At 50.5% G+C, this 27,515-nt stretch overlaps 13 protein-coding genes across 13 annotated transcripts; 5 read left to right on the top strand and 8 right to left on the bottom strand.

The window, feature by feature from the left end:
- Window positions 1-98: 98 nt before the first annotated feature.
- On the top strand, window positions 99-1,067 carry AUEXF2481DRAFT_26563 (uncharacterized protein; the record flags this gene model as incomplete). The annotated part of the gene is made up of 2 exons (XM_013491247.1): window positions 99-162; window positions 217-1,067. The coding sequence occupies 2 exons, from the start codon at window positions 99-101 to the stop codon at window positions 1,065-1,067; spliced, it is 915 nt and encodes a 304-aa protein (XP_013346701.1).
- Window positions 1,068-1,443: 376 nt separating this feature from the next.
- AUEXF2481DRAFT_36667 (uncharacterized protein) lies at window positions 1,444-3,825 on the top strand. The gene is made up of 3 exons (XM_013491349.1): window positions 1,444-2,515; window positions 2,572-3,676; window positions 3,743-3,825. The coding sequence occupies exons 1-2, from the start codon at window positions 1,878-1,880 to the stop codon at window positions 3,341-3,343; spliced, it is 1,410 nt and encodes a 469-aa protein (XP_013346803.1). The 5' UTR covers window positions 1,444-1,877; the 3' UTR covers window positions 3,344-3,676; window positions 3,743-3,825.
- On the bottom strand, window positions 3,441-5,456 carry AUEXF2481DRAFT_471264 (uncharacterized protein). The gene is made up of 4 exons (XM_013491566.1): window positions 5,132-5,456; window positions 4,978-5,080; window positions 3,743-4,917; window positions 3,441-3,676 (listed from the first exon to the last, which is right to left on the bottom strand). The coding sequence occupies exons 1-4, from the start codon at window positions 5,219-5,221 to the stop codon at window positions 3,539-3,541; spliced, it is 1,506 nt and encodes a 501-aa protein (XP_013347020.1). The 5' UTR covers window positions 5,222-5,456; the 3' UTR covers window positions 3,441-3,538.
- AUEXF2481DRAFT_471676 (uncharacterized protein) lies at window positions 5,457-7,075 on the bottom strand. Its single transcript, XM_013491565.1, has 2 exons — window positions 6,994-7,075; window positions 5,457-6,934 (listed from the first exon to the last, which is right to left on the bottom strand). The coding sequence occupies exon 2, from the start codon at window positions 6,791-6,793 to the stop codon at window positions 5,693-5,695; it is 1,101 nt and encodes a 366-aa protein (XP_013347019.1). The 5' UTR covers window positions 6,794-6,934; window positions 6,994-7,075; the 3' UTR covers window positions 5,457-5,692.
- On the bottom strand, window positions 6,900-7,964 carry AUEXF2481DRAFT_471577 (uncharacterized protein). Its single transcript, XM_013491564.1, has 3 exons — window positions 7,487-7,964; window positions 6,994-7,397; window positions 6,900-6,934 (listed from the first exon to the last, which is right to left on the bottom strand). The coding sequence occupies exons 1-2, from the start codon at window positions 7,631-7,633 to the stop codon at window positions 7,065-7,067; spliced, it is 480 nt and encodes a 159-aa protein (XP_013347018.1). The 5' UTR covers window positions 7,634-7,964; the 3' UTR covers window positions 6,900-6,934; window positions 6,994-7,064.
- Window positions 7,965-8,707: 743 nt separating this feature from the next.
- AUEXF2481DRAFT_26559 (uncharacterized protein) lies at window positions 8,708-10,403 on the bottom strand (the record flags this gene model as incomplete). Its single annotated transcript, XM_013491246.1, has 4 exons — window positions 8,708-8,949; window positions 9,005-9,371; window positions 9,428-9,948; window positions 10,013-10,403. 4 exons carry the CDS (start codon window positions 10,401-10,403, stop codon window positions 8,708-8,710), a joined length of 1,521 nt encoding a protein of 506 aa, XP_013346700.1.
- Window positions 10,404-11,165: 762 nt separating this feature from the next.
- AUEXF2481DRAFT_2138 (uncharacterized protein) lies at window positions 11,166-12,096 on the bottom strand (the record flags this gene model as incomplete). The annotated part of the gene is made up of 3 exons (XM_013491146.1): window positions 11,166-11,479; window positions 11,530-11,883; window positions 12,027-12,096. 3 exons carry the CDS (start codon window positions 12,094-12,096, stop codon window positions 11,166-11,168), a joined length of 738 nt encoding a protein of 245 aa, XP_013346600.1.
- Window positions 12,097-12,774: 678 nt separating this feature from the next.
- AUEXF2481DRAFT_36658 (uncharacterized protein) lies at window positions 12,775-13,341 on the top strand. The gene is made up of 3 exons (XM_013491348.1): window positions 12,775-12,857; window positions 12,912-13,198; window positions 13,252-13,341. Exons 1-3 carry the CDS (start codon window positions 12,845-12,847, stop codon window positions 13,333-13,335), a joined length of 384 nt encoding a protein of 127 aa, XP_013346802.1. The 5' UTR covers window positions 12,775-12,844; the 3' UTR covers window positions 13,336-13,341.
- A 2,910-nt stretch (window positions 13,342-16,251) lies between these two features.
- On the bottom strand, window positions 16,252-16,716 carry AUEXF2481DRAFT_471008 (uncharacterized protein). Its single transcript, XM_013491563.1, has one exon. It carries the CDS (start codon window positions 16,596-16,598, stop codon window positions 16,341-16,343), a length of 258 nt encoding a protein of 85 aa, XP_013347017.1. The 5' UTR covers window positions 16,599-16,716; the 3' UTR covers window positions 16,252-16,340.
- A 1,030-nt stretch (window positions 16,717-17,746) lies between these two features.
- AUEXF2481DRAFT_26555 (uncharacterized protein) lies at window positions 17,747-19,653 on the top strand (the record flags this gene model as incomplete). Its single annotated transcript, XM_013491245.1, has 2 exons — window positions 17,747-18,042; window positions 18,099-19,653. The coding sequence occupies 2 exons, from the start codon at window positions 17,747-17,749 to the stop codon at window positions 19,651-19,653; spliced, it is 1,851 nt and encodes a 616-aa protein (XP_013346699.1).
- Window positions 19,654-20,553: 900 nt separating this feature from the next.
- On the bottom strand, window positions 20,554-21,864 carry AUEXF2481DRAFT_26554 (glycosyltransferase family 34 protein; the record flags this gene model as incomplete). Its single annotated transcript, XM_013491244.1, has 3 exons — window positions 20,554-21,313; window positions 21,370-21,689; window positions 21,751-21,864. 3 exons carry the CDS (start codon window positions 21,862-21,864, stop codon window positions 20,554-20,556), a joined length of 1,194 nt encoding a protein of 397 aa, XP_013346698.1.
- A 997-nt stretch (window positions 21,865-22,861) lies between these two features.
- On the bottom strand, window positions 22,862-24,400 carry AUEXF2481DRAFT_26553 (uncharacterized protein; the record flags this gene model as incomplete). The annotated part of the gene is made up of 1 exon (XM_013491243.1): window positions 22,862-24,400. The coding sequence occupies one exon, from the start codon at window positions 24,398-24,400 to the stop codon at window positions 22,862-22,864; it is 1,539 nt and encodes a 512-aa protein (XP_013346697.1).
- A 128-nt stretch (window positions 24,401-24,528) lies between these two features.
- AUEXF2481DRAFT_2132 (uncharacterized protein) lies at window positions 24,529-26,422 on the top strand (the record flags this gene model as incomplete). The annotated part of the gene is made up of 4 exons (XM_013491145.1): window positions 24,529-24,553; window positions 24,764-24,865; window positions 24,920-26,271; window positions 26,321-26,422. 4 exons carry the CDS (start codon window positions 24,529-24,531, stop codon window positions 26,420-26,422), a joined length of 1,581 nt encoding a protein of 526 aa, XP_013346599.1.
- Between the last annotated feature and the right edge of the window lie 1,093 nt (window positions 26,423-27,515).

The raw sequence follows: 27,515 nt of genomic DNA, 5'->3' as shown, positions 1-27,515 counted from the left end.
ACAACCAACATGTCTATGTCCATCCTTCAAGATATTCTTCTTCTCCCTCGCTTTCACGCCCCCGAGCTCTATTCATCACAACTCCCCGCGGTCGCAAAATGAAGCACTCCGAATTTACCAAGATCCCAGACTTGACCGGCAAAGTAATCTTTGTCACTGGTGGTATGTGATGCAAAACGATTGCAACTCTTTGCGCCTGCTAATATGATATTACAGGTACTGCTGGTCTCGGTCGCCGAGCTGCAACTGTGTTTGCCGGTCAGAGGCCCGCTCACATTTACATCAGCGGACGTAGCCAACCTAAGGCTAACGACGTGATCAATGAGCTCAAGAGATTGGCGCCAGGCGTTGGAGTCTCCTTTGTGAAGATGGACCTTGGCTCCTTGAGCACTATTGATGAGGCTGCGAAGACGCTTGTCGCCCAAACCGACCGTCTCGATATCCTTTTGTGCAACGCCGGCATCATGGCCTGTCCTCCTGCCTTGAGCAAAGACGGATTCGAGATCCAATTTGCTACCAATCATCTGGGCCATGCACTTCTCATCAAACATCTGCTGCCGACTTTACTTCGTACCGCCGAGAGATACGGAGATGCCCGCGTGGTGTCGCTCACGTCTACTGGCTTCACCGTCGCCCCAAAGAATGAAGGCATCATCTTCAAGGATCTCAAGACGACACAGGACTATGGATTCGGCTCAAAGTGGACACGTTACGGACAGAGTAAGCTCGCCATTGTCCTTTACATGGCTGAGCTTGCACGCAAGTATCCTGCTCTATCCACTGCAGTCGTTCATCCCGGTGTCATCAAGACTGATATGGTCACCGGGTTAAGCTTCATGGACCGAAGCATTGTGTACATGACCAACTTCAACAAGATGGTCACTCCTGAGCAAGGTGTTCTGAACGGCATCTGGGCTTGCACTGTACCTCGCGACGGGATCACCAGTGGAGCCTTCTACGAGCCTGTTGGTGAGCCTGGTACACACACAAAGTGGACCAACGACAAAGTTCTTGCTGGCAAGCTCTGGGATTGGACTCAGGACACATTGAAGGAGCACACCATCTGAGATATCAGCTCGAAACTTCGGTATAAGACAGTGTTTTTGGTATCTCTTTCTCTTTTCGTTTGCTTCAAACCAATAGTCCAGCATAGCTCAGCCATAATTTGAACCTACATGTCTTTTCTCGAACGACTCAACGTTGGGGCGTGTCAGTTCAGTGTCAAAATGTGCACCCGAAATGTCCAGTGTTGTAAATTAGAGCTACTGCTACTTCGGCCAGCAGACGCGCCCAAACGTGTGACGCTTGACGTGGGCGTTGCCAATCTAGGAAAATGCCGGAACAAGAAGGAATACTTGGGTACTTGGGAGCTTTTATATCATTGTATGACTATGGTAGAAAGATAGTCTTCGCTATTGTTGCTAGTAATTCACGCTTGTACACACACAATTTTTGTACCATGTTCTTGGACTTTTTGACTGATTTCTCCGCTCTAGATGACCATAGGCTCTCGGTCTTTGGCGTCTTGGTCGTGTTCATACCATGTTTGACGTACTTTGTGACAAGTACCAAAAGTTTACGAACTGTCAAGTCCACTGGTATATCCGAGCCTCCAATCGTCCCTTACTGGATACCTTTTATTGGTAATCTGCCTTCTTTCTTGATCGACACCCCAGCATTTACGAGAAGAATACAGTAAGCGAGCTTCTCAAGACAGTCTCCACGTCGTATCTGACAGACATAGTGATCGATTTGGATCTACCATCCCTGTGCGCGTACGCTTGGGTCCATTGAAAGCATATGTGCTCTCCAGTGCTGAGCACTTTGATCTTGTCCTGAGAGGCTCGCGAGATCTTCGTTCTGGCGTGGGCGTGCTGATGGTCATGCAACTTCTCTTTGATCTCCCCTCGGCCGCCAAAAACTTCTATCAGAGTGACAACTCGGGAGTTGCGCCTAATCCTCTACCAGGCACCAATGTACCTGCTCACCATAGAGTTGGCTTTATGCGTCATCATGCGGCGAGCAAGTATCTCAATGGTGCACATTTACAAGGCATGACTGAGAGGTTCGTGGAGACTTTCAAGATGCGCATCATGTCTTCTGAGCACATCTCTGATGACCAATGGACTGAATTGCCAGACTTCCAGGACTGGCTACAGAAGGAGTTATTCAGGTCGGCCATGCGAGCAATGTGCGGACCCCACTTTGAGCGACTCAGCCCAACCAGCGCTGATGATTTCTGGGAGTACATGCGTTTCATACCTGTCTACGGCAAAGGACTCCCTCGCTGGACCAATCGTGCAGCTTACAGAGCACGAGATAGAGTTTTGGGTGCGATCATGCGCTGGCATTCGCATGCCGTGGAGCATGCTGGCTGCGAACCGAGAGCAGATGACTCGATATGGGATGAGTACTGGGGAGCGAAGATTATGAAGGAACGATATGCTTATGCTACTAAAACTGAGCATCTATCAGCTGAGGCCAAGGCCTCTGAAGATCTCGCCATGATATTCGCGTAAGTACCTGTCCTAACCTGTTGACAACCTCGGATTAGGTACTAAAACTCCCTAGAATGAATGCCAACGCAGTACCTGCAACAGTCTGGTTCGTGCTGGAGCTGACGCGTTCACCCGAACTCTTACTCAGAGTCAGGAAGGAAGTCTCCGCTGCACGTATCAAGCTCCCATCTGGCGAACCAAGTCCGGATCCTTTCAACCTTGACGTACATGTCTTGGGCTCATCTGCTCTTCTACAGTCTTGCTATGCCGAGATACTTCGTTTGTACATGACCGCAGCTCTGATGCGTTCTCCAGAGCGTAATGACTATATACTAGGACGCTGGCGCTTTCCCCGAGGCAAACTTATCGTACTCTCCAGCCGTACCGCGCATCACAATACCGATCTTTGGAATCAGGGAACACCGGATGACTTTCACCCAATCGACAAATTCTGGTCTGATCGTTTCCTCGGGGTTCCAGACGATGAAGTTCGAGTCGGACCAGCAAGAGTTCTCCAAACAGACAAGGAAGGCCCCACGGTCACCAAGTCACCTTCCGATCATGATAACACATCAACCAAGACTGACCCAGAAATCAAGTTCAGTATGGAGCGAGTCTCTGCAGGAGGCTGGGTCCCCTACGGAGGAGGTGCTCACATCTGTCCGGGTCGTTTCTTCGCCAAAAACGAGATGTTAGCGACCTTTGCACTGATCAGCACCGCTTTTGACATTGAACTCCTTGACCCTGACATGCATATTGAGCCCAACATGGACTATTTCCCTATCGGGATGCTGCCACCGAAGCCAAAGTTGCCGTTCAGGATCAGGAGGAAGACGACTGCTTGAACTTTGGAAGCCGAGGGAAGAGTGATAGATTGGTATGTCGTTTGACTTAGGATGTTAGATGCATCATATGGAAGTGTTCATCTTGTTAGAATAGATGCAGTGTATTCGAGTTTGGATACATCGGACGCTCTGAGAAGATTAAGGGAACCTTGGTTGACAACATACACTAGCTATGAAATGCCCCATTCTACTTCCTCAAGCGGCTACCTCATAGCTTCTACGATAGAGTTGATCAACATTATTGAGATACCAAGTCCCAGGCACCAGAGCTTTGCGATCCCCAATTGGAGCCCGGTCCGACTTTCCATACGCATCTTCTCTCAGAGCCAAAGCCTAGAATAAATGTTAGCCATCATACAAGAACTTCTATCCACTCGAGAGAGAAACATCGTCACTTACATTCTCAAACTCGGTAGGAGTGCATCTAATTCTCGCCGCGAGCCGAGAGTCAAGATTCATTGCTTCCCGCATGTTCTGCGTATCCCCGACAATGCGAAGCGAGAACATCGAACTTGCGAGCCCAGAGCCATATGAAAACATACCAATACGTTTGGTCAGGAGACTCTCACTGTCTCTTGACGCGATCAAGCTGGCTAAACCTCCGAACAAGCTTGCGGTATACATGTTACCACACGATCGCGCGAGAAGCAAGCTCGAATCGACCTTTGCGGAGAACAGATCTGCACTTGACTTCATGAAGGCGCTCTCAACCACTTTATCTTTGGTGGGATCTGCGATAGTGAGAGGGTCAAAGTTGTTGCGCAAATCTTCCAGGGTATCGTGCTCTTGGCCATGTTTGAAGTCCAGGAAGTTGAGGCGTGCAAATGATTTTGCCACGAGCTTGCAGTTTGGCGAATGGAAACACATGAGATCAAACTTCTGGAGTGTTGAGACTTGTGGCTTATGGTTCTCGACCAGAGCAAGTGCATCGGCTTCGTCCGGAGGACTAGGAGGTGAAGTTATCCCCTTATGTTGCTTGCCTCGGTTTGACTCGGCATTGACGTAGGCGCTCTGAACATGCGCCACTCGTTTGTCCATTGCTGCTGCTCGTGCTGTGTATGCAGAGTAGCAAGCATCGAGGGCTTTGAAGTAGCAGTCAATCGAGAGATGGCCATCGACGACCGGATACTCAGCTTTGAAGTTTGGCTTGTAAAAGTCGTATGCATGCTGCATGTACGATCCTCGACGACCAGATTCGCACACGATAGGTGCATTGGGACCGATCCAGAGAGCAACAGCACCAGCACCTCCTGTAGGGCGAGCAGGTCCCTTGTCGTAAATTGCAATGTCTCCGGCTACGACAATGGCATCTCTGCCGTCCCAGTGGCTTGATTCGATCCATTGCACAGCATTGAAGAAGGCGTTTGTGCCGCCATAACAAGCGTTTATCGTGTCGACACCTTCAACATCGGTATTGCCAGACTCTTCAAAAAGTTGCATCAAGACAGATTTTACAGACTTCGACTTGTCAAGTAGCGTTTCGGTGCCGACTTCAAGCCTTCCAATGGATGCTGGCTGAATATCGTATTTTCTGATCAACGAAGATACCACGGTGAGACTGAATGAGTATATGTCTGACTTGCAATCAGTACAGTCGCACAGAATCATTCTTTTGATGATCAAGGTGCACTAACCTTCTCTGTCGTCGCAAAAACTCATTTGCTTCTGGCCAAGACCGATAGTATATTTTCCGGCGCTGATGCCGTCATGTGCTTCCAGATCTGTCTGGTCAACATACTTGACTCCATTCAGCTTTCGCATCGTCACAACTTGCATGGTTACACATACCTTAGACGGAAAATATATCTCGATGCCCTTGATTCCAACATTCGCTGGCCATTGGATATGGGCTCCTGTCCAGTTTGGTCCATCAGACATGATTGGCTGTAGATGGGTGAGCTGACTGCTTGGTTCACGGACGAAAAGGTTCCATATAGTCGAGCGTCAGTTAATGGAGCTGGATCCTGCCAAAGGCCTGGTCTGCTATCGCGCAGCACCGGACATTACCGCTTTCGGCCGCAGGAATTTCCCAGTAACGTGCTTCTCCCCCAGAGATCTGAGACCCTGGACATGCGTAGTTCGAGCGATTTCTCATGTCGTGGAAACTCTTAACACGTTCTTGGCACGCGTTTGTTCCAAAGAGACAATGTCTTAGGAGTATATAGCCAGTTTTTTTTCACATCATTTGAAAGGTCCGTCGTAGCTACATCTCACTCAGTGGCATGTGAACAATAGAAAGACTTCGTGCATGATGTAATCTTGCCAGACAGCGCCGGACTCGGCCAGCCATACCTCATTCAGTTCAAGCGAGCGTACATGAACACACAATTTATGTCTTCGACTTGTTCGTCAGCCCTTGAGATCAACCCAACATTCGCGAAAGCCATCACAAGCACGAGAAAGCATCTTACGATGCATATCGTACGACGGACCATCGGAAACAGACCACAACCTCCTGAGCACATCTCGCAACTTTCCAAGTTGCATTGATATCAGACATCGAGCAAGTTCAGGCCATTCCTCGTGAGGATCCACGTCGTATTCTCCAAGTTTCAATTGTGTGTTCGTGCTCACGGTTTCGCACATGGGGCTGATAATTTCAACCAAGCGCGCCGCCACTAGCACTAACAAGGTGATCAAGGAATGTGACTTTCGGCAGATAGTACAATCGAGAATGTCCGTAGTATAGGACATCGCTTGGCGATGGACTTTGAGCGAATGATCCGGCTGCGTAAGACCTTGTGTCATGATGACTTCTAACTCCTCAAGCAAGGAAGTTGCTTGTGCCATACAGTCGCAAAGGGATGTCGACGACGCGGATGACCTCGACGTCAACGACCTAAGTGATCTAGTATGAGAGGCATAGCTGGAGGAGGCCTCGGTAGAGCTTGGAGAACATGGCTGTTCTCGGGTAGGAGCTGAAGCCGCTTCGCCAACGATGGTGTTCGACGATACGTCCCGCGCATCGCGGTCTTTGACACAAGATTCGGGCTCGTATTCAAGTACTTGCAGTCTATTGGGGTCGTATGTTTCCAGCTCTTTGGGTGGTTGCATGCAAGCTACCCCTATCGATGTAGGCTGTGCGCAAATTTCGGCAGCAAAAGGAAATGGTTCATCTTGGTGTATTGAGGAGTGTATGTCCATACCATCCAAATCGTATGTATTGAGGAAGTCATCCCCGCTGCCTCGGTCAGACGTGTTGAAGTATGATTCGAAGTCAAATGATCCGGGTGAGCTTGTACCCGTATTGTTGGGGTCAAAATCAACACGATCGTGATTGATATCCGCACCGGGAATGATGGATGGTGGGACCGGGAAGTCCGTCAAAGATCCAATGCCAAGCTCTACTTCACTCATGCCACGGTTCGGCGATTGTCCTTCAGAGGACTCATTCCAGCCAGCAGTCCCGAGAGTAAGTGGTCCGTCTAGGTCTCCTATGCCCGAGGTCATGATATCGCCGTTTGGGCTGGCAAGGCTACGCGCCTGTGTAGCGAATCTTCTCTTTGTCCTAGTTGAAGACTCTTCGTAGACACACTCAAGGTCCTTATCTCTGCACCTATCACAGCCAGATCTCTGGCCTGAGCACCTGCACTGTGTCTATCGTGTCAGCACATGAGCCTTCCACTGGCAACAAAGACGGCATACCCGACCTACTCGACATGAGTTACAGGCTTTGCGTATGCCTTTACCTCTACTGAGTGTCTCCTTCGCTGCTTGGACGTCAATCTGAGTCATGCGACTGGAGTTTCGGAATTTGAAGGTTGAGAACATGATAGATAACGGCAGAGTTGGTGTAGATGCAAACGTCAGAGAAGTGCGGCGGAAACACCTTTCTAAAGGTCTGAGCTTGGTCAGACGCTATCGGCAGTGATGCCATCTGCAACAACAACTGCATGTGGGATAAAAGTCTTTCAGAGCGAAGGAAGCGTTGCAGTGTTGGCTTGAGAGCTCGGCAATTATGCACCCATCCTTCGAACAGGATCAGAGCTGAGGCGGAGCTCCACTTGCTGCCTTTCGATAAGACATGGGGGCCAGATATCGATCTTCGAGCTCCCTGGTATGTACCATTAGCCAGAACAGCGAATTGCCCAGCGTGGAGCACAAGGCTAGCAGCCAGTCGTGTAGATGCATTGTCCAACATACGTAGAAGTATGGCCCGATTGCATATCGGTACGACGAGGATGTAACGATCCGTGAATTAACTTCCACAGCGACACTCGTGTTTGACGACACTCGCAAACATGTGAAAGGATGAGAGAAGTGGATGTCTAGATGCATGCCCACAGCCATGAAAGATGTGTGACTTACGCTTGCGGGCCGCAGAAGGAGCGCATGCGAGTCTCCCCACGAGTAAGGTCTTATGTGGCTTACTTCCCGTGTTGTCCGGGCCTGTAAAGGCCTGACGACGGGATGGCCAAAGTACCTGCGGAGCAAGCGTGCATGACTCGAGATTGTTCAACAGATAGCACATACTCACCCGATAGAGGGGCAGCGTCTCACGCGCTGAGACAAGATGGGCTCATTCCTAAAGCGGCAAACTGTATGAGCACTAGGGCAGCCTCGTAGAATCTGCAGAATGGAGAGTATTTAGGCATGTATCAGCCCTTGACCGGTTCCTAAGCGCATCAGCTTGTGGGAGTCGAGCACACAGGTGCCTGGCCTGGGGCACGGCCCGATCCTTCTGAGTCTTGGCGGCGACGATGTCTGTGCTTTTCATCTTGTCCTTGTTCGAGCGCCTAGGTAAGCATCACGAAAATAACTCAGCGGCTACGTCCATCCAGAAGCACATTCGGATCAGTCCAACAGCCTAATCCAGGTTATCTTCGTGTATGGATGGGTAACGTCCGGTAATTTGCCGTCTCAGTCCTTAGTCTAAACTTGATCTGTGAGGCGCCCGAGCAGCTCGCTTGGGTACTCTAGACATGTTGCCGACCTAAGAGCAGCTTGACCCTTGTCTTTCGAAGGATCAGGACAATGGTCCAGAGACACTCGATAAAGCCGAAAGCAGCGAGCCTCTCACATGTCAACATTGAGAAGTCCGTTTCACCCGGAGCATTTATCCTCGCAACTGCGCCTACGGTGAACGCGGCCTTTTGCAATCAATCCAACGCCATTAAGGATATCCCCCGAATGCTATGATGATTGATGTCAGGAATCTTGACCATGACTGCATCACGTACATCAAGGTTGTGTTTTTACTCCCGGTCACGTCATGCCGTATCTGAGATTAGGAGCCTATCAGGATTTTCGGCGTATTCTCCAGGCGGCAGAATTCGTCTTCAAATTCGAAAAGCCCATGAGAGATTTTCCCGATCTGAGCTTTAATTTGAGGATAGCAGAAATACAGATCTCGCAAATAGCTGACTACAGTGTATACCTAAAGCCTTTGTTGTCGTACTCGGTCTGATCATGCATGCCCTGCTCAATAGCTAGCCTCTCTTCCTCGGCCGTCATGTCACCAGCCTCCTTGTCGCGCTTCTTGTTCGCCGCAAACATGTATACATAAAGCACAACGACCATAGCAAGCTTCACCGAGTAACCAACCAGCATGGCGATATACGCGCTGTGATAACCCGGCTTTTCGCTGTCTCTGAAAGTCTGGGGTCCTGTTTTCCTCTAGTCAGTGTCAAGTCTCTGCGGGAAGTAGAGGAGGAAACTCACCAATGATATTACCAACACAGTACCCCACAAACAAAATCGTGCCAGTACATTGTTTCTTTGTGTATCCAGCCACATTGCTGCTGATCATCGTCAAGGACATGCTGAAGCCTAAGCCTTGGAAATAACAAAGCCATAGTGCTACAAGACGACCCCATCTATTGCTATCAGGGAGACCGACCAACATGGCGGCGCCGAGGATGCAAACGAGATTTGCGACAATCATGGCGATGCAGCGGGAGTTTGGGTAGTGGGAGCAGATAAATCCACCACCGAGGAGCGCGGCGAATTGAATGAAGCCACCGGGGATCTGGAGATATTGGGTTCCGAGAGTGTCGAAGCCGAAGGAACCGACGATGATAGATGTGAACTGTCATGAGCATTAGCTTCGAGATGTCTTTGGGTCAATTCAAGATAATAGCTTACACTCGTGATAGCCGAGTTGGGAACTTGTGCTCCCACAGCCATGACAAACAAAATCCACGTCTTTGGATCTTGTAATGTCTGGATCAATTGATACTTTTTGAAGTGACTGTTCTTAACACCCTGCTTGTTACTTGCGACCCTCTCTACAGCCACATACCTCTCCCTCTCCGTCAAGAACTTAGCCGTCGATGGCAAGTCTGGGAGGAACAGAAGCACCACAACTCCCCACACAATGCTAACGCTTCCGAAGATGATAAAAACATACATCCAGCGTTCGAGGGAGCCAGAAGTGATGTGGCCGATGGCGTAGCCAAGAAGTCCACCGACCATCGTTGCTATGCCGTTTGTGCAGTAGTATGCTTCGAGACGGAGAGGTTGCTCGGCGGCGGTCCACCACATTCCCATAATGAGGACGAAGCCTGGGTTTACTACTGCTTCAAAGGTTCCGAGGAGGAAGCGATTGGTTGCTACACCGCCGAAGTTTGTGCATGCGGGGGTGGTGATGAGGATAATGCCCCAGACTGCAAGACTCGAATGTCAGTAAGGGGTACCCTATAAAGACTCGATCAAGTTGTGGAAACTCACTGATAGTCGTGGTACCGAGGAACTTCGCAATGGGCAGTTTCTGCAACAACCAGCCTCCAGGAAATTGTGCCCAGAGGTATCCGAAGTAGAAGATTGAGCCCAGCCATGAGTACTGCTGCCTATGGAGGTGTGTTCCTTCTCTGAATCCATATGCCGCAGCAAAGTTCAACGAGTTTTTGTCGAGGTATTGCAGTAGGTAGACAACGAAGAGAATTGGCACGATGCGCATGTCAATCTTTCGTAGCACTCGCTTTGCCTCGGCCAGATCAATTGATTCGCCTTCATGACGTTTGTACGCTTCGTAGCTATCGTCGAGGTCAGACGTGTTGGCTGGAGATAACCTTTCTCCTGCGTAGGGATCGGACTGTAGCTTTTTGTCATGGTCGGCCATCGTTGGATACTGATCGTAAATGAAGCTGGCTATTCAAGAGCAGAGAAATATGAAGAAGAATGCGCTCAATACATAGGAGCAGGAAAGAGAGGACCTATATCTTATTCACCTGTAGATCCACAACTTCGGTACTTACATCTTGACTAGCTGTTGAGATATACTGCGGATCCATTTACGTATTTCAGCCAAAATTGAAAACAGGTCGGTAACAAGCAATTCATGAGCTTGACACAGGGTGCTTGAGTCGAAAAACAATGTTATTGGTTGCGTTGTGCTTCCGAGGCGATGAGTGAGGTACAGATGTGTGATCACGACATCGAGGGATGAATGACGCGACGTTGGCAACGCTATGAGAACACATAAAAATCGACTTACTCCGCTTCAGAGCTCAAATTGATTTTGTTGATATTCCTCAGGGGGGAATCTGTTGTGATAAGACTGTGAAAACTGTTGCCATCAAAATGCGGTAATGCACCCGCCGTGGAAGCATGGTAATTTGCGATGTCAGACGCGGCTTGGGTGGTGTTCAGAACCAAGCCATGATAACTGCGCACCTCAGAGCAGCCGGACGTGATATATGGCTGACGAGAAGAGGTAGTCATATTGTTTGAGGCCGTAAGATACATCGAAAGCATGTACGATGTTACGATTTACCCTCAAGCAGCTACATTGTTTGTTTGGATTTTGTCGACCGTGGTTGTATATCTCACCCTGCTTTTCGGACTATCATTCCTCCGAAGCTTTTTTTTACATCGGACAGTATCAGGCCGACAGCTCGACACTGCCTTCTGGTACGCCTGCAGAGCTCTTAAGACGCCTAGCAAGGAATTGCATGATTGGAAACATCTCGTCCCGACTTTTAGGCATAGTGTCTCCAGATCTTCGGTAGCGATTGAACTGGACGGATTCGAACACTGCCTTGAGCTTGTCTTGAGCAGATGACGTGACCCAAGGACTGTCGGTTCCAGAGCAGACAATGATGGGCGTTTTGCGTTTTGGTGATAGAGAAGCAGGGGACTCGCTGGGTAACGGACCGCCGACGCTGACGACTCCACCTAGCTCTTTCTCCATACTTACTGAGAAGTGTCAAGATCATCCAGATGTACTGAGTTGTGGAGGAATTTACCTGCAATACTGAGAGCTACCATACCGCCTTGACCGAATCCGAAAAGCACTAGCTCACGAGGTTGATAGCCACATGTCTTGATCAAAGTGTCTTCAATGACTTCTTTGACAAGTCTTGGGACTACCTTCTTGAAGCCGCCATCGGGGTCGATTGTGCCGACACTGTTGTCAAAGATGAGATCATCACCCCAGTGAAAGGATGAAGCCTCAAATGGCAGCGGTTCAGGAGCTTTGATTGAGATGCATGCCGTCTCTGGCAAGTTCATCTGCGTGCCAAGTTGGGCGAAAGGAAGGTGAGCATCACCTAGGCCATGTAGCAGAATGAGGATATTCGTTGGCTGCTGCGAGCTTGGAGCTGGGTAGTGTGTCAGGCCCAGACGGTATTGTAATAACATGATGTCGACATGGTCCGTGGCGCATGCAAGGCGGAGCGGTGAATGGACGTTTGTAAGATGTGGATATGATTATCACGCGAGGAGGGCAGAGTACGAGACTTACAAGGAGACACAGTCAGAGTCCAGGTAGAAGGGAAGTCGGAAGTCGTAGGCAGTCTCTTACTAATCGCCATGATGGCTGTATCGGCTCGGACTGTGAATCGTTGACAGTCTGCGAGTGTGTGTTGACGCGAACCCTGATTTGGGCTCTCTTCTCTTCCAGCTCACTTGCCGTCTGATCAAGTGGCTGTTCCGTTCGATCCGTTCGTGGCGGTGCTGAGCGCCACATTAAGGCCGATCACTGAAGTCATGTTTGCCTTTGGACAGGGCTCGGCTGATGCTTGGTCCAGCTTGTTTACGCCAATCCGGCTTGGCTATGGGGATCCAACCCCGAGGCATGTCTTCTCCTTCCGAACGCACAGGAGGATCACCTTGGTATCGGTTCAGGGACGTGTAAACACGTACATCGATGACGCTTCTCAGCGCTGGCGGAAAACAATGTCTTGTTTACCACTTGCGTATAGCTTGGGGCTCGCTCTCGAGATTGGTCGGATTATTCTTAGAACCATGTTCAGCCCCGCTTCATCATTGGCTTTTGGTCATGACAGTCTAGACTACTCGTTTCACGTACAAGCTCAAGGGGCTGCCGCGTCATCTTGTGGTTAGCTCAGGGAAGAAAGGTGAAGCCACAACATGGAAGCTCAGAGCTGTGAGCCAATAGGTGGGGCAGGTGCGTGCGAGGCTACATCGAAGTGAACAGACAGCGTATAAAGCTCGACAACGACCCCTCACACCCTTGACTTCTTTCTTCCAACCACTCACGCTTCATTGCACCACTTCCAAACCACACAATCCAAACCTATCCACATCACATCAATCATCATGTTCGGCTGGGGTAAGGATGATTCTAGTGTTCCGATAGTAGAGGCGCAACGCTGACAACTCCAAGGTGAATCTCACGACGCCTACGACCAGGTCTACAACGACAACCACGAGGGTAAGCTCTCTCACGAGCTCCTCGCTGGCGGTGCCTCGTTCGCTGCCATGCACGCCTTTGAGGAGAGACAGCGTAAGGAGGGCCAGCCCGTCAGCCACGAGTTCGCCAAGGAGCTCCTTGCTTCTTTCGCTGGCGCTGAGGTCGACAAGCTCGTCGAGACAAAGGGCCTCGATTACGTCGACAAGGAGAAGGCCAAGCACCAAGCCAAGCAGAATGCTGAGCGTCTCTACGACGAGCAGGTATGGACATGTATCTCTTGCCCATAGCATAATACAAGCTGACTTTGTTCTAGTACGGCCAGTACGACCAGTACAACCCTCGCGAGCAGGGCCCTCCTGAGCGCCTCCAGCGCCAGTTCGGCGGCTACGACAACTAAACAAGTCGACTCGATCTCGCAATTGAATGAATGACGAACAAAGATCAATGCATCATATGACGAGAATCAGCAATTGCGACTAGGCAATTCGAATAAAACAACTATCCCCACCTGAAACACCTGTATCTTCATGCTATAACAACAATAAGTGAACCTTTGAAACATAAATACCTAGATGGTAAGGTAGAGGCTTCAAGCTGGTTGGCCAACGGCCAAACAGCAAAGCTCGTCACGATTTCGTCAGCGGGGAAATTTGCTGCGCCCAGATACCGAGAATTTGCCAAGAGGTTGAGAGGTTCAATCGAAACAAGGAAAACACATCAAGGGCGGTAGATAAGTACAGCCCTACGCGACCCTGTGCGACCACGACATGACACTACTATGAGGCTGCCGAGAGAAGGGGAGCAATCATGAAGTTTGCCAAGTAAGACATCTCGACGAGCGCGTCAAAGGACCAACATGAATTGACGAATCGGTAGAGAATTGGAGGCTGATTTGGTACCCGAATGGCGGGCCAAATATCTGGACTACAAGGTTCGCGCTTCCACAACCGCTGCCGCGGAGGGACATGTATACGAGCTGAGGTGTTGACATTACTCGTAGCAAGGAAAGAAGAAGCTCAAGGCTGTCGCGCGCGCCTTGCAGAAAGTCGAGCGTACGACTCAAGCAGACGGCCGCCGCGACTCCTCGCCGCTCGCGACTTTTGGAAAAGCCCCCTTCTACGCCTTCTTGAACCGAACCGCGACCAAGACGAATGGAAGACGGGCCAGTAGTGGAGACCTCGGTGCTCTTCCTCCTGCCCATCATGTCGACGACGACGAACAAAACGGCTTCGAAAGCTCAGCGATACCCATACCCGGAGCAGAAGATGCAGAAAGAACACCTCTGCAGGTGCATGGCGATGGAAGACACATGACACGCTACGGTAGTATCCTTGGCTCTCCTCCAGACCTTTCGAGTCCTCCCAGGGCCACTCGTCCGAGCGAGGATTCAAGCAGGTCGCTGACGTTACCTGGTCCTGCTCTGGGCACTCCCGCTCGTCGCAGTGCCCGGCGTCAAGAGTCTTCCGGAAGCGCATATCAAGTAGGAGGAGAAAACACGCCAAAGCACGCCAGCTTTGCCCTCCCCTCGAGATACAGAAGCGTCTTTCAACCAAAACGAGTCAACTCCATGCCTGGCGTCCAGAACGCTCAACCTACCCGACCTCCGACAAAGCGAGGCCTGAGCGGCTTCCGCAGCAGTAGCCCTACACAAGACGACATCGCCCTTGAAGCATACCGAGAAATTGATGTCCGTCAAACTCAATTCTTCCTCTTCTTGGACAAGGAAATGTCAAAGATCGAAGAGTTTTACAAGCAAAAGGAAGACGAGTCTACCGAAAGACTCAAGGTGCTACGAGAGCAGCTCCATGTCATGCGTGACCAGCGTATGGAGGAGATTCTCTATGCGACCGCCCGCGCCAATCGTCCGTCGCAAAATACACGTCCATCCTCGAATGGCTTGACCTCGGGGAACAACACTGGTGATCAAGACTCTGGGCTCCTCATGAAGAATGTGCAAAAGACAAACGGCTGGGCCAAGGCTGTCAATGGTATATCTGCAAGGAAGAGAGTTCCACAAGCAGGCAAAACCTTCGAGGCCATGCAACAGCTCAGTACACCCAGTGGCCCCCGCCCGATGGAGGATAACCGAGACTATGTCCGAAGGGGAGGCCACCCAGAGGTACCTTATAGGACTGCTAAGCGCAAACTGAAGATTGCCTTGGCCGAGTACTATAGAGGGCTGGAACTGCTCAAGTCATACGCTCTCCTGAACAGAACAGCTTTCCGAAAGATCAACAAGAAGTTCGACAAGACCGTCAACGCCAGACCGTCTGGTAGATATATGTCGGAGAAAGTCAACGATGCATACTTTGTCAAGAGCACAATTGTGGATGGTCACATTCAGGCAGTCGAAGACATGTATGCTCGATACTTTGAGCGTGGCAATCACAAGATCGCCGTCGGCAAGTTGCGAGCCAAAGTCGCAAGGGTCGGAGATTACACTGGAAGTGTGTTCCGTAATGGAGTGTTGTTGGCTACCGGTACCGTCTTTGGTATCGAAGGTCTTGTCTATGGTACTGAACTTCTCTGGAGTTCGGATCCGGCAGTTGCTGGGCATACAGCTTTCTTGCTTCAGGTCAGTTTGAAATTTACATGAACTTGCCTCAACTCTTACTAATACTCCACAGATATATGGTGGCTACTTCTTGATGTGGTTCTTAGCACTTCTCTTTTGCGGTGCTTGCCGAGTCTGGACCAGAGCCAAAGTCAATTACTCCTTCATCTTCGAATTTGATACCCGGCATAACGTCGATTGGCACCAACTTACAGAGGTCAGTCTTATCCTCTTTCTTGCTCTGCTCTGGCCTTGCTGACGTTCGTTAGATACCTGCTCTTCTTGGCTTTGTCCTTGGCTTGACTATGTGGCTCAACTTCAAGCGCTTCACGCACGACGAGTTTTACATCTGGTGGCCAGTCGTTCTCATAGCTGTCTCGGCACTCATTCTGTTCAACCCATTCCCGATCTTTTACCATCGCAGTCGTTGGTGGTTTGCCTATTCCAACGTAAGTCCACTGGATAATTGAGAGAAAGCCCAGACTGACATTCATAGTGGCGCTTATTACTTGCTGGATTCTTCCCTGTCGAGTTCAGGGATTTCTTTTTGGGCGACATGTTCTGTTCGCAAACTTACGCGCTTGGTGTAAGTACCCGAGTTCAAATAAGAGAAACAGGCCGCTGACCACGAAAAGAACATCGAGCTTTTCTTCTGCCTCTATGCCAATGACTGGAACAATCCTACTCAATGCAACTCCTCCCATTCTCGACTCCTTGGATTCTTCACCACCTTACCTGGTATCTGGCGTGCTGCACAATGTCTTCGCAGATATGCCGATACGAGAAGTCTTTTCCCTCATATGGCCAATTTTGGAAAGTACTTGTGCACAATTCTTTACTACATGAGTTTAAGTTTGTGGCGTCACAACAAAAGCGAAAAGCTGAGAGCGCTGTTCATCTTCTGGGCAACTATCAACGGCATTTACTGCAGTGTCTGGGACATTGTCATGGACTGGAGTTTGATGGATCCATATGCAAAGCATCCGTTTTTGCGAAACACTCTTGGCTTCAAGTATGCCTGGTGGTACTACGCCGCCATTGTGATTGATCCTATCCTTCGTTTCAACTGGATCTTCTATGCCATATTTGGACACGATGTCCAACATGCCACGATTGTCGCTTTCATGGTCGCGTTCACCGAAGTCCTTCGACGTGGCATGTGGCAATTGTTCAGAGTCGAGAATGAGCACTGCACCAAGTAAGTTACACGCTATTATGTTTGCGAAGGCGTCCACTAACCACTTTGTAGTGTCACTCGTTACCGCGCCTCGCGAGATGTACCGCTGCCATATCATATCAAGACTGAGGCAGAAGCAGAACCGACCGAAGAGGTCGAAGACGGAAGTTCCTCAGATCTTGAAGCACAACGACCTCAGCTTCCGTCCAATGTGACACCGTTGACAGCGACCGGAGCTGATCCGGAACGCAGACAGTCCAATGCCGACCCACCTTCTGGATCTATCAGACAGCGTAGAAAGCCTATATCGCACGGAGCGTCACCAATGGTTAGAGCAATCCACAAAGTCGGTACACTTTTGCGCGCGTCACACGCTCAAGATTTCGAGCGTCGCAGAAAGTCCGAGCTGCCTATCGACGGCGATGATGACGACGACGATGATGACAGTGAAGAGGACAATGAGGCTACCATTGACGAAGATGAGAGGAACGGAAGCCTTCATCGAACACAAGACAAGAAAGACAGCAACAGCGAGAGTGATGGTAATGGTAATGGAAAGGCGCCTAAGCGAGAAGAGGAAGAGGACGACGAGGACGAATCAGGGTCAAGCGGAGAAGGGGCAAGCAGCGCGTCTGACGATCAAGAAGTCGCTCGAGCAAGAGAGCTCCGCAATGAAGGCAAGCAATCAGGGTAGCAGCATGAATAGTCATTTGGCAGAGTATGTTTGGTCATACACATGACCATCAAACAAACAATCGTTATGATAATACATGGTTTACTGTTGTACGATGTTTCAGGCGCGTTACAGGAACGACTTGTCAGTGTTTGAGAAAGCCTCGAGCGGGCTCGGCGTGGACCCTGCACGGCGTCTCAGGCCGACAGCTGATTGAGAGTGCGGGGAGTTTCATAAGGAATGGAAAGCAGACGGATTCAGGGGCGCGTATCGGCATTTCCAGGTGGTCGCACCTTCTTGTGGCCCGTGACTGCCTTCTTGTATCTGGAGGATGGTCTTCGCAAGACGCGCTCCTTCCTAAACTCCAATCAACCTCAGGCGACGCGAGATAGAGAGCCGCAAACATGGGCTTCTTCAAGCACCTCCGCGCCAAATCACATAACAAGGGCAATGACAGCAGTAACAACAGTCCTAGACGATCGCCAATTGTCATCAGACCTGGACGAGACTTTGCTGCCAAACTTCCAAATGACATACTCACAAAGATCATGGTGCATGTCGCGCCGCATACTCAGGACCAAACGTTCGAGCCCAGTGAAAGGTCGACAGCTGGTGAAGGGTGTATGCTGTGCGATCTGAGAGACTTGGCTCAGGCAGGACAAGTATGTCGTCGCTGGTTCAACGCTGCTGCCACTGTCTTGTAAGTGACTCGAACAAGATATGATCAGCACGAGTTTCGGACTAACAAGCTCCAAGATACAGCAGCGTCCGCATCGATGCCGTCCACTACTGCGAACTCGAAGAGATGCTGGCTGAGAGGAGACAGAAGAAGACATTCCTCAAGGCTCCCATCGAGTCTGGCGATGTTCCTACAATCAGACTAGCCCTCTTCTCCCGAACCGTACGAGAAAACCCGAATCTGGCACACGGCGTGACCATGCTCAAGCTACCATACATGACGCGAGAGACCGCAAAAGCCGACCTTGCTCGCACCATATCCGTCCTACCGAACCTCAGATACGTCGATCTGCCCGACGGCTGTTTCAACGGCGACCCGGCCTGTATGCCTCTTGTGCACGAGCTACAAGCACGCTGCTCCGACATCCGTAAGATGAGCTACCGTCAAGGTTCAGAAGGCTCCTTTGAGCAACTCGCTCGTCGTAATTGGCAATCGCTGGAAATTATCGAGATCTCGGGCATCCACGTCGAGCCCAGCACACTGCGTATCGTCCTCGGTTCATTGCCAAATCTGCGTGAACTCACAATGATTGATCTGTCATGGTTGGACGATACCATCTTTTACCAATCTCCAATGCTTCCAGACTTCCCTGCGCTACACACTTTCGCCCTCGAGAACACGCCGAGAATCACAGCTGAGGGTATGGGCGTCTACTTTGAGAAGCCCGTGAACCGTAACACTCTCAATGACCTCTCGCTAAACGGCACTGGCATCGACCCCATCGATCTGCACCAATTCCTCTTTGACGCCTCCGCCCTCCATTCCCTTTCCATTGTCGAGACCGTCTCTAAATCCCTCGCTCTTTCGCTCAACGACCTACCACCACTCGAGTCCATCTCCCTCAGAGTCCTACATTTTGAACTCACCGACTCAGAAGATGCCCATGGCCTACAGAAACCTGCTGCTTCATACTATGCATACTTGGCACAGTCGTTGCACGCAAATGGTCTGCCTGCTCTGTCACAGCTATACGTTCGCGACCCAGACTTTGCCGAAATCATGCTACTGCCCGCACCTCCGACACCGTTCATGGACGGAGGCGGTAACCAGCGTCAAAGTGTCGTTGGAGCTATGAACCCTCCACGCGGTCTGCATCAGCCTCTGGAAGTCTTCTCCAAGGGTCTAGATGAGCTGGAGTGGGCCTTTACAGCTTACCAACCACCTGCTCCGTCACAAGGTCGCCACGGCTCAGGCAGCAGTGGTCGACCACAGAGTTCTTACGGTGCAGCTCGTGGTCTGGGTCCTCAATGGGCACAGGGCGGTTTCGGTGGTGACGCACGTATGAGTGTCATTGTCGGAAACGGCTACGGTGGTTTCCTCGCGGTCCCACAAGAAGAGGTTTCAAGACCAAGATCGTCAGCCGGACAAGAGTCTCGCAGCTGGGGCAGTGGCAGCAGCCCTGGCAACGGAGGTGGCGCCCTTGCTGCTCTCGCCGCTATGGGTACGAGCGTTGGCAGCAGTGCTGGCGGTGTCGGAAGCCGTGGTAGTTGGCTCAAGCCGCCGCCAAAGCTCCCTGGCGCCGAAAGCCACGGTCACAAGCGCAATGGCAGTCGACAGGACCTCTGGAGATGAGGGATCATGTTTGCTGAGCTATCTGACCAAATTGCACATGCTTGTCACGACTTCGATCTGAACGAACCTTTGAAAAATTGTACTCTGATAATAGCGTGAGTGGAGAATACTTCCAACATCCTGGTTGCGTCTCATCTCATTTGACCGGCATTCTTTTGATATGATAATGTCTGGGGTCAGGCGTTTTGCATCTCTCATGGGTCGATGTCTTTTCTTTTTCACAAAACACCATTTTTTGAATATACCCATCAGCTAGCTTGAATTGAAAGCATCTCACATCACAACACACCCAGCTTCGTCTGTTCCACCCTGATACCGAAAAGGTAGTGCAAACAAGATGCTCCGCTGACAGCTTCGACCCGCGCTCTGATTTTGCTGACTAGTCTTGTTGTGATAGCATGAGCGACTACACGTTGCCGGTGAGACTGTGCAGGCGGCCTCTTATTAGGTGCGTTTTCCATGCAACAGCAGAACAAAGAGAACTACAGCTTGATGGGCCAAGCAAGAGACAACAATACCACGAGCAAACAAGGTCTCTTCCCCAGACTTCCAATCATTCGATGATTTGCTGTGAGCAATCTGCTGGTGTTTGCCATTGACTCGTTTCTTCGATACTCGGACACCAGATGACTGTATTGGAAAACCTCTGGTCCTTGAGATCGTCCTGGGGTTGGGCGTGGTATGTTGCCAAGGCTTATGCCTGGAAAAGAGCAGGGCAAGCATCGTGTGAAGGGGGTCCACAGTACAGTATCTGGCTGCCGACGCGCGATGGTGCTTCCAAAGTGAGCGTTCTTGGCGTTCTTGGTCTGCTTGCGGCTTGTAGCTGTTCAGCTGTTCTTCTCTTATGCCGATTTTGAGGTCCTCTCGGTGCTTTGATTTTTCGCCGAGTCGATGACTAGGTCATCTGTCGAAGTGTTCAACCGGATGCAGTAACCCTTTCAGGTACTGGGTGTACTCGGTGACGATATTCGAATCATCAGCTTCTTCACTCAAAGCATTTCTCAACTGCTTGACGGCATCTCTCATTTCCTTGTCCGCATCTTCCCGGTCCATGGCTTCGCGAATGACATCAACAGCCTCGCCATAAAGTGTCCAGAAGTTTTGCGTGTCCTTGAGGTATGTCGTTTCCTCCAAAGGAATAGCCCAGTCTTCTTCTCGGTTCTCAACCATGTCCAACCAATCACTCATCAATGGATCGCGATCTCCAAACAAGCCAGGCAGGTGGACGAGAAAATCTCCCTTTTTGCCCTCGAAAGCATGAGGTTCCACAAAGCCTGTAAAGTTTCTGAGCACATCTGTTCGGTCATCTCTAGCATATCCAGGGAGTTCGTAAATGTTGAAGAGGCTGCGTGGCAGATAGACGACGCCACGCTTAAAACCATGGCCATCAGGCCCACCTCCAGACTTGAGTACCGTTCGTGCCATGGCGGCTTGATCGGCGTCGTTTCCAAGGTCGATTTTGGGTGAGCAGAGGGGAAAGGCCATGCCATCTACAAACATTGAGATTGTCCAGGGGTGTACGCGAACGAAAAAGACACCGGTGTTGAGACCTTGGATGTCGCGTGCTGCGACGACGTTGATGTGGGAGAATTCTCTGGGTGGAAGGAATATGTGGGCTGGGATGTTGGGGTTGAGGATGATGGAGTCTGCGTCAACCCACCTGGTATCCTCCTATCAGCTCGAATTCATCAATCTAGGACATGTACTGCGACTCACATCAACCATTCAGCTCTCTCATGTTCTGGCTTGGCGAGCTCTTGAGCAACTTGTTGGATCATAAAGGTTGGCTTGTTCCAGTAGCCGCAGTACTCGTTCTGTCGCTTGATGTAGGTGGGATAGCCCCATTTTTCTCCATGTCGAATGTGCGAGTCCAGAGCTCTTTCGTACAAGCTATTGTCACCATACAACATGGACACTTTGGCGATACGATATGGTCGAGCGCCGTAGATGAGAGTTGGTCGATGCCACAGAGCTCCGAAAAATCCAAGGCCGATGACGATAGAGGATATTAGAATGATGATTCTGTTGTTGAACCACTTTTTTTTCCAAAACATCAGCTTGCGGTCCAAAATTGAAATATATAGGGGTTCGCCTTACTGCCATTGATAAGAGCGGCTTTCTAGGAAGATGCACATATGCATCAGAGCTCGTCGTCTCAAACGACCGCTTCGACTCCTCGACATCAAGTTCGCTATAGCGAGATTCACTCATAATATATATATATTACAAGACTGCCAAAACAAGATCGAGCAAAAAAGAGGAAAATGCTCGGAGAGAGAGCAAAGGGGTCAAACAAGACAATAAGTACAATTGTTGTTCGTAGCCTTTCGATTGTTCTCGAGCGTGGCCGTTTCATTTGTTGGTCTATACAACCGTTCGCTCAAGCTCCGGGTTTTTGGCCGTTGGACGTGATTCCAAGAGATGATTTTCTCGGCTACTGTGGACAATGCCATCACTTAGACCTTTGCATATTCATGTACAATTTTTTTTCCAAAACAGATATGGAAAAACATACATGTGTATTTCACTCCGTACGAGTCGAGCGTTCAGGTAGAATGTCTTGACTAAAAGAGAAGTCGAAAATACACCATGACACCTCTACTGGCGTGTATAGGGCCCAATTACCGAATCGGGTACCTGTCACCAACGGGCAGAACACGCGAAAGCACAAACGTTTTTCTTTCTTTCTCCGGCCAGAGCCTACAACATTGGCGATTTCCCACCTAGAGCATAAGCTTTCGTATCGTGAATTGGGGAAGCAACGATATTAGGATTGTGACCCTCTAGCATGAGAGCGATCGGCCGAGCTTAGGCGTATCCTGCAACAATGGAGTGATGATGAAGCGGTAGAAAGGCATGATAGCTGCTGGGAATGGATGAACTCCCATGAATACTCGAGTGTATCGTCGTCCATCGCTGTGTACAATAAGATTCGGGACATATCGCATTGAGTTGTTCCACATCATGTTGTCGTTGCTTGGCGTTGTCAGGAAGGGGGTGTCAAGGAGTGAAAGGCGGTGACCTTTCTGCCGGGCCAAGCTGGCGACCCGTGTGGCGATCTGTATGGAGATCACATTGCAAGCACTCTATCCCAGGGACGGACAATAATCGAAAGGTGTAAATGATGAAACAAAGTCATGATATGTATGATATGTACATTAGATTGAAGCCGCACAATTTGTCTCCCACATGGCATCGATCGGAGATTTTACAGCTTGGCCTTGGGCTTCTCTTGCTTGAGCATAGCCTCAGCTACCATTCGTCTCTGGATCTTACCGGTAGCTGTCTTGGGCATGACGTCGGTAAAGTAAACCTTCTTGGGCAACTTGAACTTGGCGACACGTTCTGCCATCCAGGTCTTCAGATCTGCAGGCTCGAGTTTCTGGTTGTCTTTGAGCACGATTGCTACAGCAACATCTTGACCGTACATGTCATCCTCGATGGCAAAGCTGACAGCTTCAGACACAGCGGGGTGTTGTGCCATGACATTGTCCAGCTCGATGGGGCTGATCTTCTCACCACCCTTGTTGATGAGTTCCTTGATTCTGCCGGTGATGATGACATAGCCTTCTGGGTCTTGCTTGCCTTGGTCACCAGTACGGAAGAAGCCTTCTGCGGTGAAGGAAGTCTTGTTGGCTTCTGGATTGTTGAGGTAGCCAGTAGTGACATTCTCACCACGAATGCAAATCTCAGCTTCAGAACCCTGAGGTACCTCCTTGCCTGCTTGGTCAAGGATCTTGACCTCGACACCTTGACCGACACCAACGGAGCCAGGCTGACGCTTGCCCTTGTGGGGAAGAGGATTGGAAGTCATTTGGTGAGCAGCCTCGGTCATGGCATAGGCTTCAAGCACAGGAGCCTTGAAAGTCTTCTCAAGCTCGTGGAAGACCTTGGGAGACAGAGGCGAAGAACAAGAACGGATGAAGCGGATATCCGGCAGAGGAGAAGGGGCAGGGCTCTTGAGCAAGATCTGGTGGATGGTGGGCACTGCCGTGTACCAGTTTGCCTTGTGAGTCTGGAAGTCGCTCCAGAAGTCCGAGGCGGAGAACTTAGCTGGTACAACTACAGATCCTCCGGAGAGCAAAGGGGCGAGGAAGCCAGCAAGGAGGCCGTGAACATGGAAAAGAGGCATGACCAGCATAGTGCGGTCAGCCTTGGTCAAGTCATAAGTTGCCTTTATGTTTGACATTGTGCGTGTCAGATTCTTGTGGGAGAGGGGAACAGCCTTGGGGCGGCCAGTGGTACCACTGGTGTGCAAGACGAGAGCAACATCGTCGGGCTGAGCGTATTCAAGCGACTTGTTGCCCTTGCCCTTCAGTTTGCCCTCATGCTTGATGTCCAGGACCACCTCTTTTCCATTCCAGTAGCACTCGGCGACGGCAGCCTTGTACTTGGTAGCGGCTTTGACAGCAGGACCATCTGCTAAGCCCTGGGGCACCAGGACGAGAGAGGACTTGAGGTCGTCGATGTAGAACTCGAACTCGGACTGTTTGTATGCGGGGTTGAGAGGAGCGGCAATGGCACGCTGCCATGCAACTGCGAGGAAAGCGACGATGAATGGGTATGAGTTGGGGACAGCGATCGAGACGGCGTCGCCAGCAGTAATACCCAGCTTGGCGAGCTTCAGTTGGAAGGAGAGAATGTCGGCCGTGAGTTGCTCGTACGACACGGTCAAGGGCGACTTGCCGGGCACGATAATGGCTGTGTCATGAGACGAATGCGAAAAGGCGTTTGTAAGGGTCGTCATTTTAGTGAAACTGTATCAATTGGCGTCTTTAGGGGGGGGAAGATGGGACAAGACGGACGAGCATATAGACAGGCTACAAGAAAAAGGAAGGAGCGATAAGGAAGTAGGCGTAATATGCGGCTCGATCAATGTACGGAGATGGTCTGCGGACGGGTAAGCGGGTGCTCGAGTGACGATGGTGACATCAACAGATCCGAGCTTTCCCCGCTCCCGCAGCCTGTCCAGTGAAGCAATCCCCTGGCTTGGCAAGACGACGCCAGACACCAACATCGACGCATCGCCGAGTCTCTAGTCTGGGATTTTGACAACAAGTACAAAACATCAGAATGCCGCCGTCACTATATGCAAACTTGCTCGATCCAGCAGCCGCTCCGCCGACAGCCACCATCTCTGGTGCGCCTGTCAAGTACTCGTTCAAAAAAGAGGACGAAGCTCCGGCGACAGTAGAAAAGAAAACACCCGATGGTACCTGAAGCAGCTCGATGTAACATAGGCGAGCTGATGCTCAATTCGACACAGCTTCTCTCCGTTTCCAGCCTGCAATCAAACGCCCTCAACCTGCGCAGAAGCAAAAACCCAGGCCAAACTCGAATCCCACAATCGCGACGAAGCCTCCTCCGCTGCCTGCTGCCCCTGTCGCAACCGGTCACATCGTGCAGAAGTGGAACGAGTCCCAGGAACAAGACTTCGATGTCGTCAACGAATACCACAAGTTCCAGGAGGAGCAGAAAGCTCGCCTGAAAGAGGAACGCAAGAGCAAGAAATCCAAAAAGCCTGCCCTCCACATGGACGACATCGACTGGTCCGCACCCTACAATGTCCAAGACGCCTTTACAAAGACTCGCACAAAGCTCCGTCTAGATGCTTGGAAGCACTCGGACTCCAAGTTCAATGCCCGCTACCAGTGGAAGCAGACACTGCATTCATTCAAGCGTCCTGGCACTCCACCACCCACGCGAGATGAAGCCAGACTTGCGACTGATGTCTCGTACAAGAATATGCCTCCTCCACAAGAACTCATCGAGCCTGGCGGCCCTCCCGCCGCCTCTCAGCAGACCTCCGCTCCACCTCCTCCTCCGCCTCCACCTGTGCCTTCTTCCGTCCCTATGGCCTACCCACCCTCTTTCGACCAGTACCCTCCCCCACCACCGAACTTTCAAGGAACATCTACTCTGCCTGGTCTACAATACGTTCTACCTTCCCCGCCTCATTTCGTGCCTCCCCCTCCTCTTCCTCCTCCTCCTCCTCCTCCTCCACCTACTCAGGCATATTCATCCGCATCATCGGCTGTACCAGTTCAACCTACTCCTCCACCGCCATCGGGCACTATCTCACGCGAACCTGTGCGTTATGAACCGCCTGTCCAGACGGCCGAGGGAGCGAACAAAGAGCTCGAATCAGTGGACATAGAAACATCACAAGAACCCGAGTCAGAAGTACGAAGATCTGCACCTGGTCAAAAAGGCTTTGCCCAGCGATACATGGAGAAGATGGGATGGAAGAAGGGCGAAGGTCTCGGCAAAGAAGCTACTGGTATCACTACGATTCTTCGTCATGAAGCAACCAAGAGAAAACGCAAGGGAGATGCTGAAGGTGGTGGCTGGGCACAACCCGCCGCCATGGGTCGTATCGTAGGAGGCAAAAAGACAAAGACAGATGTACCAATTGACGAGACCAAGGCTTTCAGTCTGGTAGCCAGGTTCGAGGGCATGCTCAGAGACATGGATGTCGATCGAGCCATCGAGGAAGACAATCTTATGCAAAGAATTGGAGAAAAGCTTGAGAACTATGGCCGCTCAGAGCGTGTCTATATCGACAGGGCCACTGGAAGAGTCTTTGTCAAGTTTACAAGCGCTCTTAGTGCTTTCAACGTAAGTCTCACTGACATGACACAAGGAAACACGTTAACAGACTTTGCAGGCCATCAAAGCAAGCGACGGCACAGACTTCCTGGGCAACGGACGAGTCGTCCAGAGCACTTTCTTCAATGCCGACAAGTTCGAAGAAGGCATCTACGAGTGATCTGCTCCCGCGCTAGATTATGTAGCTTTTGGCAATCACATCCTTCACTCGAAGCATTCCATCAGAAGAAGACGTGTTAGTCAGCGGCCATTGACGTTCTGACGAACTGATTGTTTGTCTCTAGACACACGTATGCACCGACCACCGACCGTGACGCGAGGACGTCATTGGAAAATCCCGCTCAAGATCAAATTCACTACTCCTCTACTGGCTCGCCAGCGACTACAGAACACTGCATTAGGACTACAGTGACATCTTTACCATATCACTACTGCCTTCAACATGGCAAGATCTCCAACATGGCAATCTCGCTTCATTGGTGCTACAACACTTTTCAAGCATTCCATCACGCTTTGCACACGCACACCAGATGCTGAACTCAATTGTAACGTTGAATTCGGGGGGCTGGCTGTGTCTAAATTTTGTACACTGTCTATAAACCCGGTGCGATCAATCACGACGTAGGAAACGTCCATACGCTCGAATGATCTCGATCGATCGAGAAATACGTTGTTGTTGTTGTGATTAAAATGCCAGAGATCTCCGTTTCATTTATCCACCCGAAGACCATTCTCCGTTGAGAGATATTCATTTACCAGCCCGGAGTCCAGATTTACTGTAACGACCACTCCCGGGAGCAATGACTCGACTTCTCGTGAGCTCCGTTTCAGGGATGAGCTTCATAATACTCTTGGACCTTTCCGGCCTTTCTAAGTGGTGGTCCGTCGTGCTCCTTCTGCACCGTCAGGCGTTTGTGATCGACTCCTTTGTCTGCCGTGTGATTTTCACATGCTTATTCTCTTTCACCAATACAATTCATCATCGAACTCCCTCCCTCTATCTCCATTTCTTCAAGCACACAATCCCCCATCTCTGTCTCTTACTTTCTCGTTCCTAACCACTTGTTGTAAAAGGCATCGGCTTGATCGTTCAGTCTTCTCTTCTCTGTCTTGAATTGTTGCCATTTCCATTTCTTGTTATCTTCTTGCCAGTCTTGGTGATCTTTGAGTCTAGTCTCGGTGTTTTTGAGACGACGCTCGAGATTGCGGTTGGAGGATTGGAAGATGATGTTTCTGCGATGGAGGAAGCGGAT

Source organism: Aureobasidium subglaciale (assembly GCF_000721755.1).
Source record: "Aureobasidium subglaciale EXF-2481 unplaced genomic scaffold scaffold_3, whole genome shotgun sequence".
Classification (NCBI taxonomy): Eukaryota; Fungi; Ascomycota; class Dothideomycetes; order Dothideales; family Saccotheciaceae; genus Aureobasidium; species Aureobasidium subglaciale.
This window is presented reverse-complemented; position numbering and strand designations above follow the sequence as displayed.